This window comes from Marmota monax, unplaced genomic scaffold (genome assembly GCF_021218885.2).
Source record: "Marmota monax isolate L192 unplaced genomic scaffold, Marmota_monax_Labrador192_F-V1.1 WCK01_AAM20220418_F8-fsc00181, whole genome shotgun sequence".
NCBI classification, from domain to species: Eukaryota; Metazoa; Chordata; class Mammalia; order Rodentia; family Sciuridae; genus Marmota; species Marmota monax.
In genome coordinates this window covers 1448588-1459823 of record NW_026694276.1, presented here as the reverse complement: position 1 = coordinate 1459823, position 11236 = coordinate 1448588, and the positions used below count along the sequence as shown (strand labels likewise).

General features: G+C 47.7%; 1 protein-coding gene across 1 annotated transcript; it reads right to left on the bottom strand.

Annotated features, from left to right (window-relative positions):
• Positions 1-2310: 2310 nt before the first annotated feature.
• On the bottom strand, positions 2311-10959 carry Eps8l3 (EPS8 like 3). The gene is made up of 16 exons (XM_046467201.2): positions 10807-10959; positions 10402-10551; positions 10202-10257; positions 9969-10111; positions 9778-9893; positions 9501-9624; positions 9358-9419; positions 9070-9144; positions 8619-8767; positions 5188-5269; positions 4882-4928; positions 4198-4387; positions 3849-3977; positions 3470-3543; positions 2858-2990; positions 2311-2599 (listed from the first exon to the last, which is right to left on the bottom strand). Exons 1-16 carry the CDS (start codon positions 10957-10959, stop codon positions 2588-2590), a joined length of 1695 nt encoding a protein of 564 aa, XP_046323157.1. The 3' UTR covers positions 2311-2587.
• Between the last annotated feature and the right edge of the window lie 277 nt (positions 10960-11236).

Genomic DNA, 11236 nt, shown 5'->3' with positions numbered 1-11236 from the left:
AGAAGGAAGTGGTAAGTACAGGGAATCATTGTACACATAGCATTTCAACAGTGAGACCAAAGAGATTGCCATGGAAGTGAGAGCAGTGGAGAAGAGACGAGATCTGCAGGTTTCGGGGTGCTGTGGCACAACATTTAGAAGCTGGAGAATGATAGAAAGAAGTCTGAAAAGGAGTCTGGCCAGGGAGGCAGGAGGAACACCAAGTGAAGACCCTTGAAGGAGGAAATGAACAACTATGTCTAATGGGATTGCTCGGTCAAGGAAAATGAAGACTGAGAAGTAACAGTTGGATTTAGCAATGTGGGTGTCATGGGGATCTTGATACAGCAAGAGATCTGTGGGAGGTTCCTGCAGTCTTGAGAAGAACTATCCTCTGTGTTTATGCAGTGCTCATGAGAATGTAAAAGGGGTAGAGATTTGTAATAGTGTCAGTGTTGAGCAGGAGAGAGGATTCGTGGGAACTCTATGGAGGAGTGGAAGAGGGGGAGTCTACAGCTACTCTCAGGGTTCCTGTCCGGCCTGCACAGCATGGCCACCTAGAGGTCCAAGCCACTATTCCTCTAGTCTGGGTATGGGAGATCACATTATCTCAACCCTTTAGTTCAGCTAAAGCAAACTTAGGACTTTTTAAAAAGACATTTTGCTAAAAAGGGGGAAAAGTGCAAACATAGGGACGCATGAATTTATAATGCCTGTGTTTCTTTTTTTAATGTTTTTTTATAGTTATAGATGGACAGCATGCCTTTATTTATTTTTAAATGTGGTGCTGAGGATCAAACCCAGTGCCTCACAAATGCTAGGCAAGTGCTCTGCCACTGAGCTACAGCCCTAGCCCAAAGCCTGTATTTCTTTTCCCAAAAGAACAAGGGGGCTAGTCCCAAATTAACTTGAGGTATAAGACTAGCTTTTTTTTTTTTTTTTTGGAATAGCTATGATATGCCAGGCAATAGCACAGGTGTTTCATATATGTTAGGTAATTTATTCCAATCTAAGCATCACAACAACTTTGTAAAGTAAGTGTTATTTTCATTTTATAGGAGGTAAACTGAGGCCTGGAGAGGTTAGGTGAGTCACTTAAGATCCCAAGGATGATCTGGGGTTCAGACTCATGTCTAATACTAACTTGTGGTAGTGCCACTGTATTTGGGCAGCCCATCATTTCACCTCAGTCTTTTCTCTGAAACTTGGGGAACAATGTGTTAAGATACTATTCCTTTTTCAGGGCCTGTAGGGTTTCCCTGTGGCCAGTGCTCCTTCAACTCTATGAGGCCTCAGGGGCAATGGGCCTTGACTCATTCTAAGAAATTAACTTTTTTGGCTATGTTTGTCCTTAACAAGTCAGACCCTAAGGATTTTGCCCTTTTTCTCTTGTGAGGGAATTTTTGCTTTCCTATTCTGTGTTACCACCTACAAGGAATGATTTTCTGAGGCTGGAAAGTTGAGGGAATGACCTAGGCAGTCTAAAAATAGGGCAACTTGGGCCCCAGACAATGTTAAGGTCATAGACAAATTCAGCTGAGAGACTAAGGAACACTTTAAAAACCCTCAAGGTAGACTTGAATTCATAATTGTAGATTAAATCAATTAAAGTAAAACTCTGATTATGTGGAGATAAGTGTTCATACCATGACAGTTTGGAGATTAAAGTAGGTTACTTACATTAAAATATATTGGAAGCTACAGCCAATCCACACTCTTCACCTAATCTTAGAACAGGAACCCAGAAGTGGGATGACTTGGTGGAGTTCACACTGCTGACTGTGGGACTTTCACCTATCAGTTCCTTATGCTCTGTCACTAAAGAGACACTGGGGAGGGAACTTAAGGTTGGCTCATTTAACAGCAGGGGCAAAGTTGCATCGAAAGAGGAAGTTAACAACTTCCTGGAACACCTGCCTTGTTTTAGTTAGTGCTTCTCTGGACCATCAACCAGTGATGGTTAAAACCTGCAGCTGTCACCCTGGTGCTCTTTACTACTTCTGTGCCCTCAGCCGTGCTGGATGCCTTGGTCTCTATTAGGAGACATATACACAGAAGGGTGGGGATGGTGACCATAGCTTCATTTTGGTGTTTGCTTAGAAAGAAGAACTTGGACCATAGCTCTCAAATTCTGATTCCCAGTTCCAGGTTGTAGTGTGAATTCTTTCTCCCATTCAGATCATCTGACCTGGTGACGAATGTAAGGTTGCTGCTGTTTCATACCTCAGATCTTCCTACCTCACAGTCTTTGGCTCCCATAAGGCCCAGAAGAAGCAGCAAGGGAGACATATGACAGACTTGAAGATGCTTTTATTGGGAAGATGAGGGAGTAAACCAACTCCTGACAGGCCTAGTCATAAGTGAGCCAGACTTAGGAAAGAGGTAAAATAAATAGGTAGTAATTGGGGATGATCCCAGCACAGCAAGAAAGGGTACCATTTGCCACAACATCTGGGCCTGTTAATCCTCTTTTCTGTGTGAGCTCTCCAGCTGTGTGGTTTGCTGCAAACTGAGGAGCTGGAAGAGGAATTCTCAGGGTTCTAAAATATCAAATACTCCATCTTGCATAGGAGAGACATCCTTGGTCTTGAAGTGTTTGAGCTGGTGCCTAAGGACTCATCTGAGGGAAGAAAAGAATTCAGATGAGGCTCTGCCAGGTGAGAGAGCCCCAGAGGTCCTGCCACCAATAAGCTTGGAGCCTCGAGGCATGCCTGAATGCATGAAGCCACACCCTTGGAGGACTATCTCATGCTCAGTACCTTCCACACTCAGTTCCACCCAGGGCTGGGCCTGCTGGCTTGTCTACCCAGTACTCGGACTCTCTTGCTGGGAGGACCAGGCCCTCTCAGCAGGAGCCAGGACCCCAGAGTGTCCTTACCCCCAGCATCCTTCTGACAGCCTCCAGCCGTGTCTGGACTCGTGGGGCCTCTTGTGGACACAGCATCTGTAGCTCCCCAGGTCTCATGTGAAGTAGCTGGCTCCCCATCAAGGACCCTAGGGTCTTCACCGTGCTGTGAACAAAAACAGGAGAAGCCACCAAGGGTCAGGTGGAAGGATGCCGGGCCTGAGTATTTGGGTAGAGAAGGGCTGTTTAGGATTGGAGGTTGGGGTTCCAGGATGATTTGTAGCATGGGGTATCTGAAAGTGCTGGTGTAAGCCAGTTGGTTTGGCATCAGCTGATGTCAGAACATCCAGGTTTGAGGTATCTCGTAAGAAGGCATGGCTGAGCTGTCAGCTTTTTCTTCCCCCAAGTTCACTATCTTGATGCTTGCTGCCTTCACCATGGCAGGAGCACCCCACTTGACACCCTAACCTAGGTTTAGGCAAGTACCCTTCCTCTGATCTCTTTCACTCAGCAGAACCTGTATCTGAGATGGAGTTGACAAGCACAGTGGAGGCCAGTTGCAAATTTGGGTCTCTGGGTTTCCATAGTCATCATCAGAGCCCATTTTAAGGTCCCCTCTCCATGCCCTTCAGACTGGGCACTTACACAGTGGAAAAGTTTTCTGCCTGCAGCCAAGCCTTGACTTCCTCAGGCCTTGAACTGAGTCGAAGCATTGGAGCCTGGATTGGTGGGGAGGGGGGGTGGAGGAATAAGGGGTCAGAGATCATGTCACAAACACACATACCTCCCAACCCTAGGTTTCTTCTCTGGGCTTCCATCGGATCACTTATAACAGCCTATGATTTTATGGTCTGATAGGAACCCTGTTTTATTACTTGCTTTGACCCAATAACAAACTTAACATGCAGTAAGAACTGATTAAGTAAAACCAGAACTAATTCTTCTGCTTGTCACTGAATCCTCCCCACCCTGACCTCCAACTCAGGACTTAAGCCTTTTGGATAGCTTAGGCCAGGTAGTGTACCCGTGTGGGTGACTGGCCCTGGCTCCCAGGGCCTCCCATCTGCAGGGGCTCCAGAATGTTGCTGGGAATGTAGCCACTCTGTCCTGCCTCATTCTTCACCAGCCACCACCGCTTGCTGTGGTCCAGAACCTGCCAACAGTCACCATCTCAATTACCCAAACCTCTGTCCAAGCAGGAGGAAAACACACAAGGGTTTTTTTTTTTTTTCCCTCCCAGCCCTCTCCCACTTTCCTTCTCCGTCTCCAGGCCCCCCTACCCTGGCAGCTCCATATCCAGACTGCCCTGTCCAGGCTACCTGTAGCTCCCACCAACCACCACCTCCTTTTCTAGCGTCAAGCCCAGACCTTACCTCCAGCACCTCACCCTGAACCACAGTTAGTTCCTGTGGGTTCCTTGCTTCAAACTCATACAGAACTTGCATTTTCAGGACTGATTTGACAGGTCTAGGGCTGGAGGGTGGGATGCTGGTATCCCCAGGTTGAGGGCCATTGTTGTAGGTCTCCTCCTGAGCAAAGCGTGAGGTACTCCCTAACCTAGCACTTTTGCCAAAAGAAAGAGGGAGGATGGCTGGAGATGGGCCTCAGAAATTGAGCACCTGTCCAACCACCAAGAACCCCAGATATCTCCTGGCTACATCTGGTGGTGACTTTTATGGTTCCATAGAGTTTGATAGGAGGTCTATCTTAGGTGGGGCTTGGGGTAGAGGTTTCTGAGGACAAGAGAGGTCTGAAATATCATTGATCTCTAAAGACATTTACAGCAGTGGAATTTTCTACATCTGAGCTCTGCTGTGAGCACTTTATACCTGAGCTCTGGGAAACCAGAGATGTGTATGGTTGGTATCATGAGAAGAAGGGATTGGAACCTAGGAAGGTCAAAAGCTGCTTTTGCATCCAAACTAGGGGAGGATGTGTTTGTGTATGTCCTTGTCGACTAAGAAGAGAGCTCAGAGGGTCTTTGAGATATAGAGATCCAGAGATCAAAAGGCTTAGTCCCTTCATTCCCTCCCCATGCCAATTCAGTCCCTAATAGCCTCGGGCCATACCGGAGGGCAATAGAGTCCTGATACCTTAAGGGTGCCTGTAGGGAACAAAACAGAAAGTGAGTAAGAGCAGGAAGCAACCACCATGGTGATAGGGAGTGGCTGTCAGACACGACCCCCCCCCCCACCTTTACTCTCACAGCTTTCTCCCATCCCCTTCCTGGCCACCCTCACAGTGATGGACACAGGTCCTCACATAAACCCATACATGGCCTAGTGGTCATGTGACCATGGGGATGGTAGAAACTAGCCAGAGTCCAAGGCTTTGGATAGGACTCTGTGCTCAGCATCTCTTACCAAGGAGGAGGGCTCTGGAGGTTGCCAGCCATCATAAAATGTAGGTTGGTAATGTGGAGGCTCTTTGCCTGTCCAGTCAGCCCTGGGGGGAGAAAAATCAGAGTCCTTGTCCACTCTGTGCAAGGCTGTGGGATGTAGAAAGGGAGGAGATGACAAGGCCTAACCTCGGGGATCTTAATGGGGGGCATAGTCCATTGTGCACAGATGAAAGGTCTCAGAACACCCACAGAGGAGCAAATGGTTAAGGATGAGCAAACCTCACAGCGCAGGATCTGTGGACCAGCCCTACCACCACCCACGAAGTGCAGATGTATCACTCCCCTAGGGAAACAGTGGCTTTGCTGGGGCGTTCGAATTAAAGTGGTAGAAATCAGAGTGTTAGGTCCTAAAGGCCCCCTTATGGTTTCCTGCTGTGTTTTTCTAACCTGTTTTCAGTGTCCTCACAGTAGGTCTCTCTAGCTAAATAGTGTGTGGAACTCTAATTTTTAGACCATCATGGCAGGGCTGTTCTAGCTGACACCAGGATGGGGCAGTTTCTTGCCTCTTAGCCTCCCTCTTGCCCACCACACAGGGCCCATCTGTGTGCCATCTGTGGCTTCCAGGCTTGCTGTGCATGGACAACCACTACCTGGCTGCAGGGGAAATGCCCTCGACTCTTAGGGAAGTTACTCTCCCTGCCTCCTCCAGGTGAATATTTCCCCTGAACTTGGTGTACCTGTGGGTTAGTGCTCCTTTCACGCTCTGCTGCACATGCTCTTTACATGTCTGGGTTGTTTTGTTTTTTTACTATATTGAACTCCTTGGGAGCTGTCGCCCCAGGACTGTGGCTGGTGCATAAGCTGCAGCTAAGAAATGTTTATTCAGTGGACCACAGAGACTATTCCCTTTTCTAATCTTCTTTGTTGGTCATTTCTTCTTGGCCTTAGAAAGATGCTCAGGTCTTCCCTTGACCCACTTACAACTCCTTGTAAGCTGTGGACCTATAACCCTCTCCTTGCAAATTTCCTGAGAATGTACCTAAATACCCTACCTACACGTTCTCACCTTGGTCCTGTCATTACTCCAGCATCAGATTTTCTGTCATTGCTTTATTGGAACCAGACTATTTAAAATCCTGATAATCTCCTGGCTGTCAAATCAATGGCCTCAGATGTTCTCCATCCTTCTGGATTACCACAGCATTCAATGACCCATAGCTTTGGGTCATTTTGTCTAAAATCAAGTCATCGAAATATAATTTGTCAGAAATTCAACTCTATTTAGAGTTTTTACATCTCTATAGTTATTCTATTTTCTGTGTTTCTGTTGCAATGATTAATTTCTGGTTATTTTAGGAAATTAGAAAACATCTAGGGGAATAACTGACTTGATATATTATTTAACAAGTGTATATCAGTTTATGAACACTGGAGTTATTTTGCATCTTTAAGGATACTTTCTAAAAAATCACATCCAGTCCAGCATGGTGGTGCACACCTGTAATCCCAATTTGGGAGGCTGAGGCAAGAGGATTGCAAGTTTGAGTCCAGCCTCAGCAACTTAGTAAGACCCTGTTTCTAAATAAAAAATAGTAAATAGGGCTGGGGATGTAGCTTTGCAGTAAATCTCCTGAGTCCAATCCCCAGTACCCCCTAAAAAAAGAAAAATCTGCTGATCCATTTTTCTAGGGTCTCAAATTCTTCTTTTTTTTAAGGATTGTATTTTATTTATTTTTTAAAATATCTTTATATTTATTTTCATTTATTTATTTTTATGTGGTGCTGAGGATCGAACCCAGGGCCTCACGTGTGAGGGGCAAGAGCTCTACCACTGAGCTACAACCCCAGCTCTCAAATTCTTGAAATAAACTTGGGCTTTGAAACACAAAATATATATTTAACATGGTTGCTCAATGTTAAAGTGGCTGAATAAAATTACTTGAGGTCTTTTGGTTTGAGTCCATTGCAGGACCTCTCTTTTATCCTTGCTGGTGCTAGATGCCAGGGCTCTCTCCCCAGACAGTGTGAACCCAGCATAGCCATGGGAATCAGCAGACTCTGAGACTAGCTCATATGATATTCTGGACAAATGAATATTGTTATGAGAATCCAAGTATCTGTTGACAAATGAATGAATAAAAAAATGTGGCATGTTCACGTAAGGGAATATTATTCAGCCACTAAAAAGAAGGAAATTCTGACCCATACTATAATGTGGATGAACCTTGAGGACATGCTAAGTGAAATGAGCCAGTCATAAAAGAATAAATAATGTGTTCCACTTACATGAGATACTCATAATAGGAAAATGTAGAGAGACAGAATAAAATAGAGGTACCTAGAGGCTGGGGAGGTGGGGGAATACAGAATTATTGTTTTGTGGGTATAGACTTTTTGTTTAAGATGATGAAAAAGTTTTAGGAATAGATAGTGTTGCCTGTACAACATTATTAATGTGCTTAATGCCACTGAATTATGCACATAGAGCAGTTACAATAGTAAATTTTGTTATGTGTATTCTACCACAATCAAAAACATGCATTGCATTAATTGATTCATGTCTTTAACAAACTAGATGAAAACTCCTTTGAATGGGGCTGAATTAAAAATTCTGTCTTTAGGCAAAAGGCATGCTAGGAAAACTGGCTTATTTCCCCATTGACTTCTATCTTTCTGATCCCCTCTTCTTTCTTGGTTTTTATTTTCTTTGTCCTTATAGTTCTTTTAACTCCCTGGGATTTCTTTTTCCTTTTGCAACCTGCATTTAAGTTTCCCACTGTCCTGCCGTCTTCCCTTGTGGAAGAGAAAGTACTGTGCTTATTAAAGTGAGTTCTGGGGCTCCCACGGGTATGCTCGCCTTTCCCCGAGGCCCCCCTTGTCAGGTTCTACCACCGCCAGGCCAGACATCTCACCTGGGGCGGCTGCCCTGCCTCTGTGGACTGTTCCCCTGACACCTCAGCTCAGCCAGGGGAGCCAGTTTCCTCCCCTACCCCCCAAGGCTCTCTTCGGTTTGTCCTCCTGCCAAATGCTTATGTCAGCTTGGGATCTTGTGGCATCTCTTTCTTTCCTAACTGGGGCCCTACCAAATGGTTGCCAAGTCTTACTGATGTTACATTTGTAGCATCACTTATGACAGTAATTCTGAAATTCTGGGCTGGATTAAGATAAAGTTTTCACTTTGGCCTTGACAAAAATGAGGTTGGCATCTTTCCTTTTTGGGAAGAATTGTTGTTTTCTAAGACAATGCTTTTCCTTTCATAGTGAGTAAAGGTGATAATATATATATTTTTAATTGGTCACACTGACCTTAATAAAGAATTGGGAACTTCATGTAGAGTCCCCAAATTGTTTTGAAATATTTCTGGTTTGTGACAACATAGTGCCTGGCTACCTCTTGGGTCCTTCCCCAATACCCCTCAACCCCAATTCAGTTCAGGCCTTGTCTTCACTCACCGGCTGGTGGTCCAGGCCACACCCAACCCCTTCCAGAGGTTACTTTCAGATGGGCTCAGACAGGACTGCAGCAGGTCAATGGCTTTGGGAGTGAGGAGGGGCGAGACCACTTGAGGTGGTAGGTCAGCATCAGGGCACTGGGCCAGGATCTGGGGGAGTGATGGAAGGTGTCAGGAAGCCTAGGACAGAAAGGCCCAGATTCTCCAGCCCTGCTCAGCTGCCCATCTGCTGCAGAACTCTAGGGTCCTCATGTCTGACCCCTGCTTATAGAGTCTTCTGGGGGTGCTGGTCCCACGAGGGATGTGGTCTTGGGGTTAAGGAGGTGGGTGTGCTGGGCAGAGCAAAGGGAATCCCCATGGCCTCCCTCTACCCTCTCTCAGCCTCCTTTCCTCCCTCTGCTCCTGCTTGGCTTCAGCCTGTCCCTCTTCCACCCTGTCCTCCCACTACTCACAGAGTCCAGAGTTTTGAAGAGGATGTGCACAAACTCAGGGGCACTCGTCTCCTCCAGCCTGAGGGCCAGATTTCCCTGGGGACACAGGGCAATGTCTGTCACCACACTTCATCCTGCAATATCTTCCGTTCCCCATAATTGTTTATGCCTCAGCTAAGAGCCTGGGACTCTCCAAAAGCCCCAAGAAGGGGAGCAACTGAAGAAAGGAAAAACTTAGAATGTCCAGAGACCAGTGACTGTAGGGTTGTTGGGGGAGGAAGGCTGGGGAAGTGGTGGGGAGCCACAGACCAGGAGGTTAAAGCTGTACTTGATCTTCTGGAAGCAGTCAATGTAGTGTGCCCGGGTTATTCCTGTGGGAGCAGGGACAAAGGCAGCATTCACAGATCATCTCAGGACAACTCCACTCCTCTCCCCTGGCCCTCAGCACTCACCTTCAGTCTCCTTGTTCTTTTTTTTCCTAAGTCTCCTCTTCTTCTTAAGGCTGGTCTTTGCCTGAACCTCCTTCAGTTTTCCCACGAACAGCTCAATGTCCCCTAGGACATGGTTCAGCACCTCCTGGGCCCCAAACAATCCATGACGTGAGTGGGCAGTTAGGACTGTCCTGCCCTGACCACCCTGGGGCCCTGGGCTCCTGGGTGAGGGGAACAGGTGTACTCTCTTCCCCTGGGCCCGGGAAGCCTCAGCAAGCCCAAGACCATCCTCAATTACCTCATCTCTCTCTAGATCCTCTGGGGATGGAGACCGTCTTGGAGGAGGCCGAGCGAAGGCGCTTGGTTCTCTGGCACTGGGGTGGCGTGACAGGGGCCTTGGGGATGGTGGGATGCCTGCGATGTAATGGGACTATGGGCCTAGAACTCCTTTGACATTCTCTTCCACCTGCCCCTGTCCGCAAAACTTACTGTGCTCTAGGGTCATCTGGTAGGGCTGCTCTGGAAGGGGCCCCTGCTCCAGAGAGGGTGCCTGCTCCAAAGGAAGTGACCTTTCCAGAGATGGTCCCCTCCATCTGTTCTGGCCTGAGTGAAGGCCTCCAAATTGAGGTCTACTGAAGACATGGTGAAGGGCACTTCTTTGACAAGGTTCTCGGGACAGAAGCCTTGCCCACACTTCTGCTGGCTATGCAGAGACTGCTTACCTTTGCTCCAGCTCCTCTTCCAGGGCCTTCTGCAGGCTGGTCCTCAGCCGTTCTGCCTGGAGGAAGCAACAGTCAGGCAAGGTGTGTGTGTGTGTGTGTGTGTGTGTGTGTGCACGCACGCACGTGGTGGGGTGGGGATGCACACATGCACCTGCACACACAATGGTTGTGGTTTTTGAACCTCACCCCTGGCCACTCACCCCTACTTCATGGCACTGGAAGAGCAGAGTGCTAGTGCTTGGCAGACCAGACTCCTGCACAGTGATGGACAAGATGGAGTTGTAGGAGCAGGTGTTCAGTGCCACATCCATGGCCTTGATGTTGTCTAGGCGGTAAGAGTCCAGCTCCTCCTGGGCCAGGTGAAGAAGTCAACTATGAGGCCTAAGAACTAAGTATGGCTCCTAGAAACTCCTGATAGGTTTGCCCCTACCCTCTGGTGGCCTGGATCTGGGGAGTCATCTGCTCTGACTTGTGCCTCTATCCCCAACCCTTATCTCCTATCTCTTCGTAGGCCTGGGTGTCTGCTGAGTATGGGAGGTAGCTGCTGTTGGAGGCACCTAGCACTTGCTCTTCCACAGCATGGGCTAGACAGTGGGAGGGCTGACCTTGGTCTCGATGTCCAGCAGCTGGAGCCAGCCATCTCTGACCTGCAGGATCAGGTCTTGGCTCCACACTCGGCCCTGTGTGTCCATGTCCTGCAGCTTCTGCAGTGCATCCTTGGGTTCCCGGACTCTCTGTGCCCCCAGCTTACATGTCATCAGATGCTATAAAGGGAGAGGAAAGGGGCCAAACCAGGAGAAGTTTTGAAAGGGGGTGGTGGTGGGAGAGGAAGGCAGCAGAGGGGGAAGGGCAGATCCCAATAGCACCCTCTGGGGACAATGTAAACTGTGTAGAAGCAGTAGGGCTAGGGATGGGCCTCCAGGGCTGCGGCTAAGGGGCTGCATGAGGGATTTTAAGACTCCAAAGGAATGACAATTGTGGGGCGGATGTGTCCTGCTGGATGTCTGAACATATATATACTGTCTGAACTTCTGA

Excerpts from the sequence above, each read along its gene's own strand:
- Eps8l3 (XM_046467201.2), bottom strand. The coding sequence starts at position 10,959 with ATGACATGTAAGCTGGGGGCACAGAGAGTCCGGGAACCCAAGGATGCA. Across the intron at positions 9,894-9,968 it reads CCAGATGACCCTAGAGCACA|GCATCCCACCATCCCCAAGG; the intron begins GTAAGTTTTGCG and ends ATTACATCGCAG. Across the intron at positions 3,544-3,848 it reads AGGGCCAGTCACCCACACGG|GCTCCAATGCTTCGACTCAG; the intron begins GTACACTACCTG and ends CCACCAATCCAG.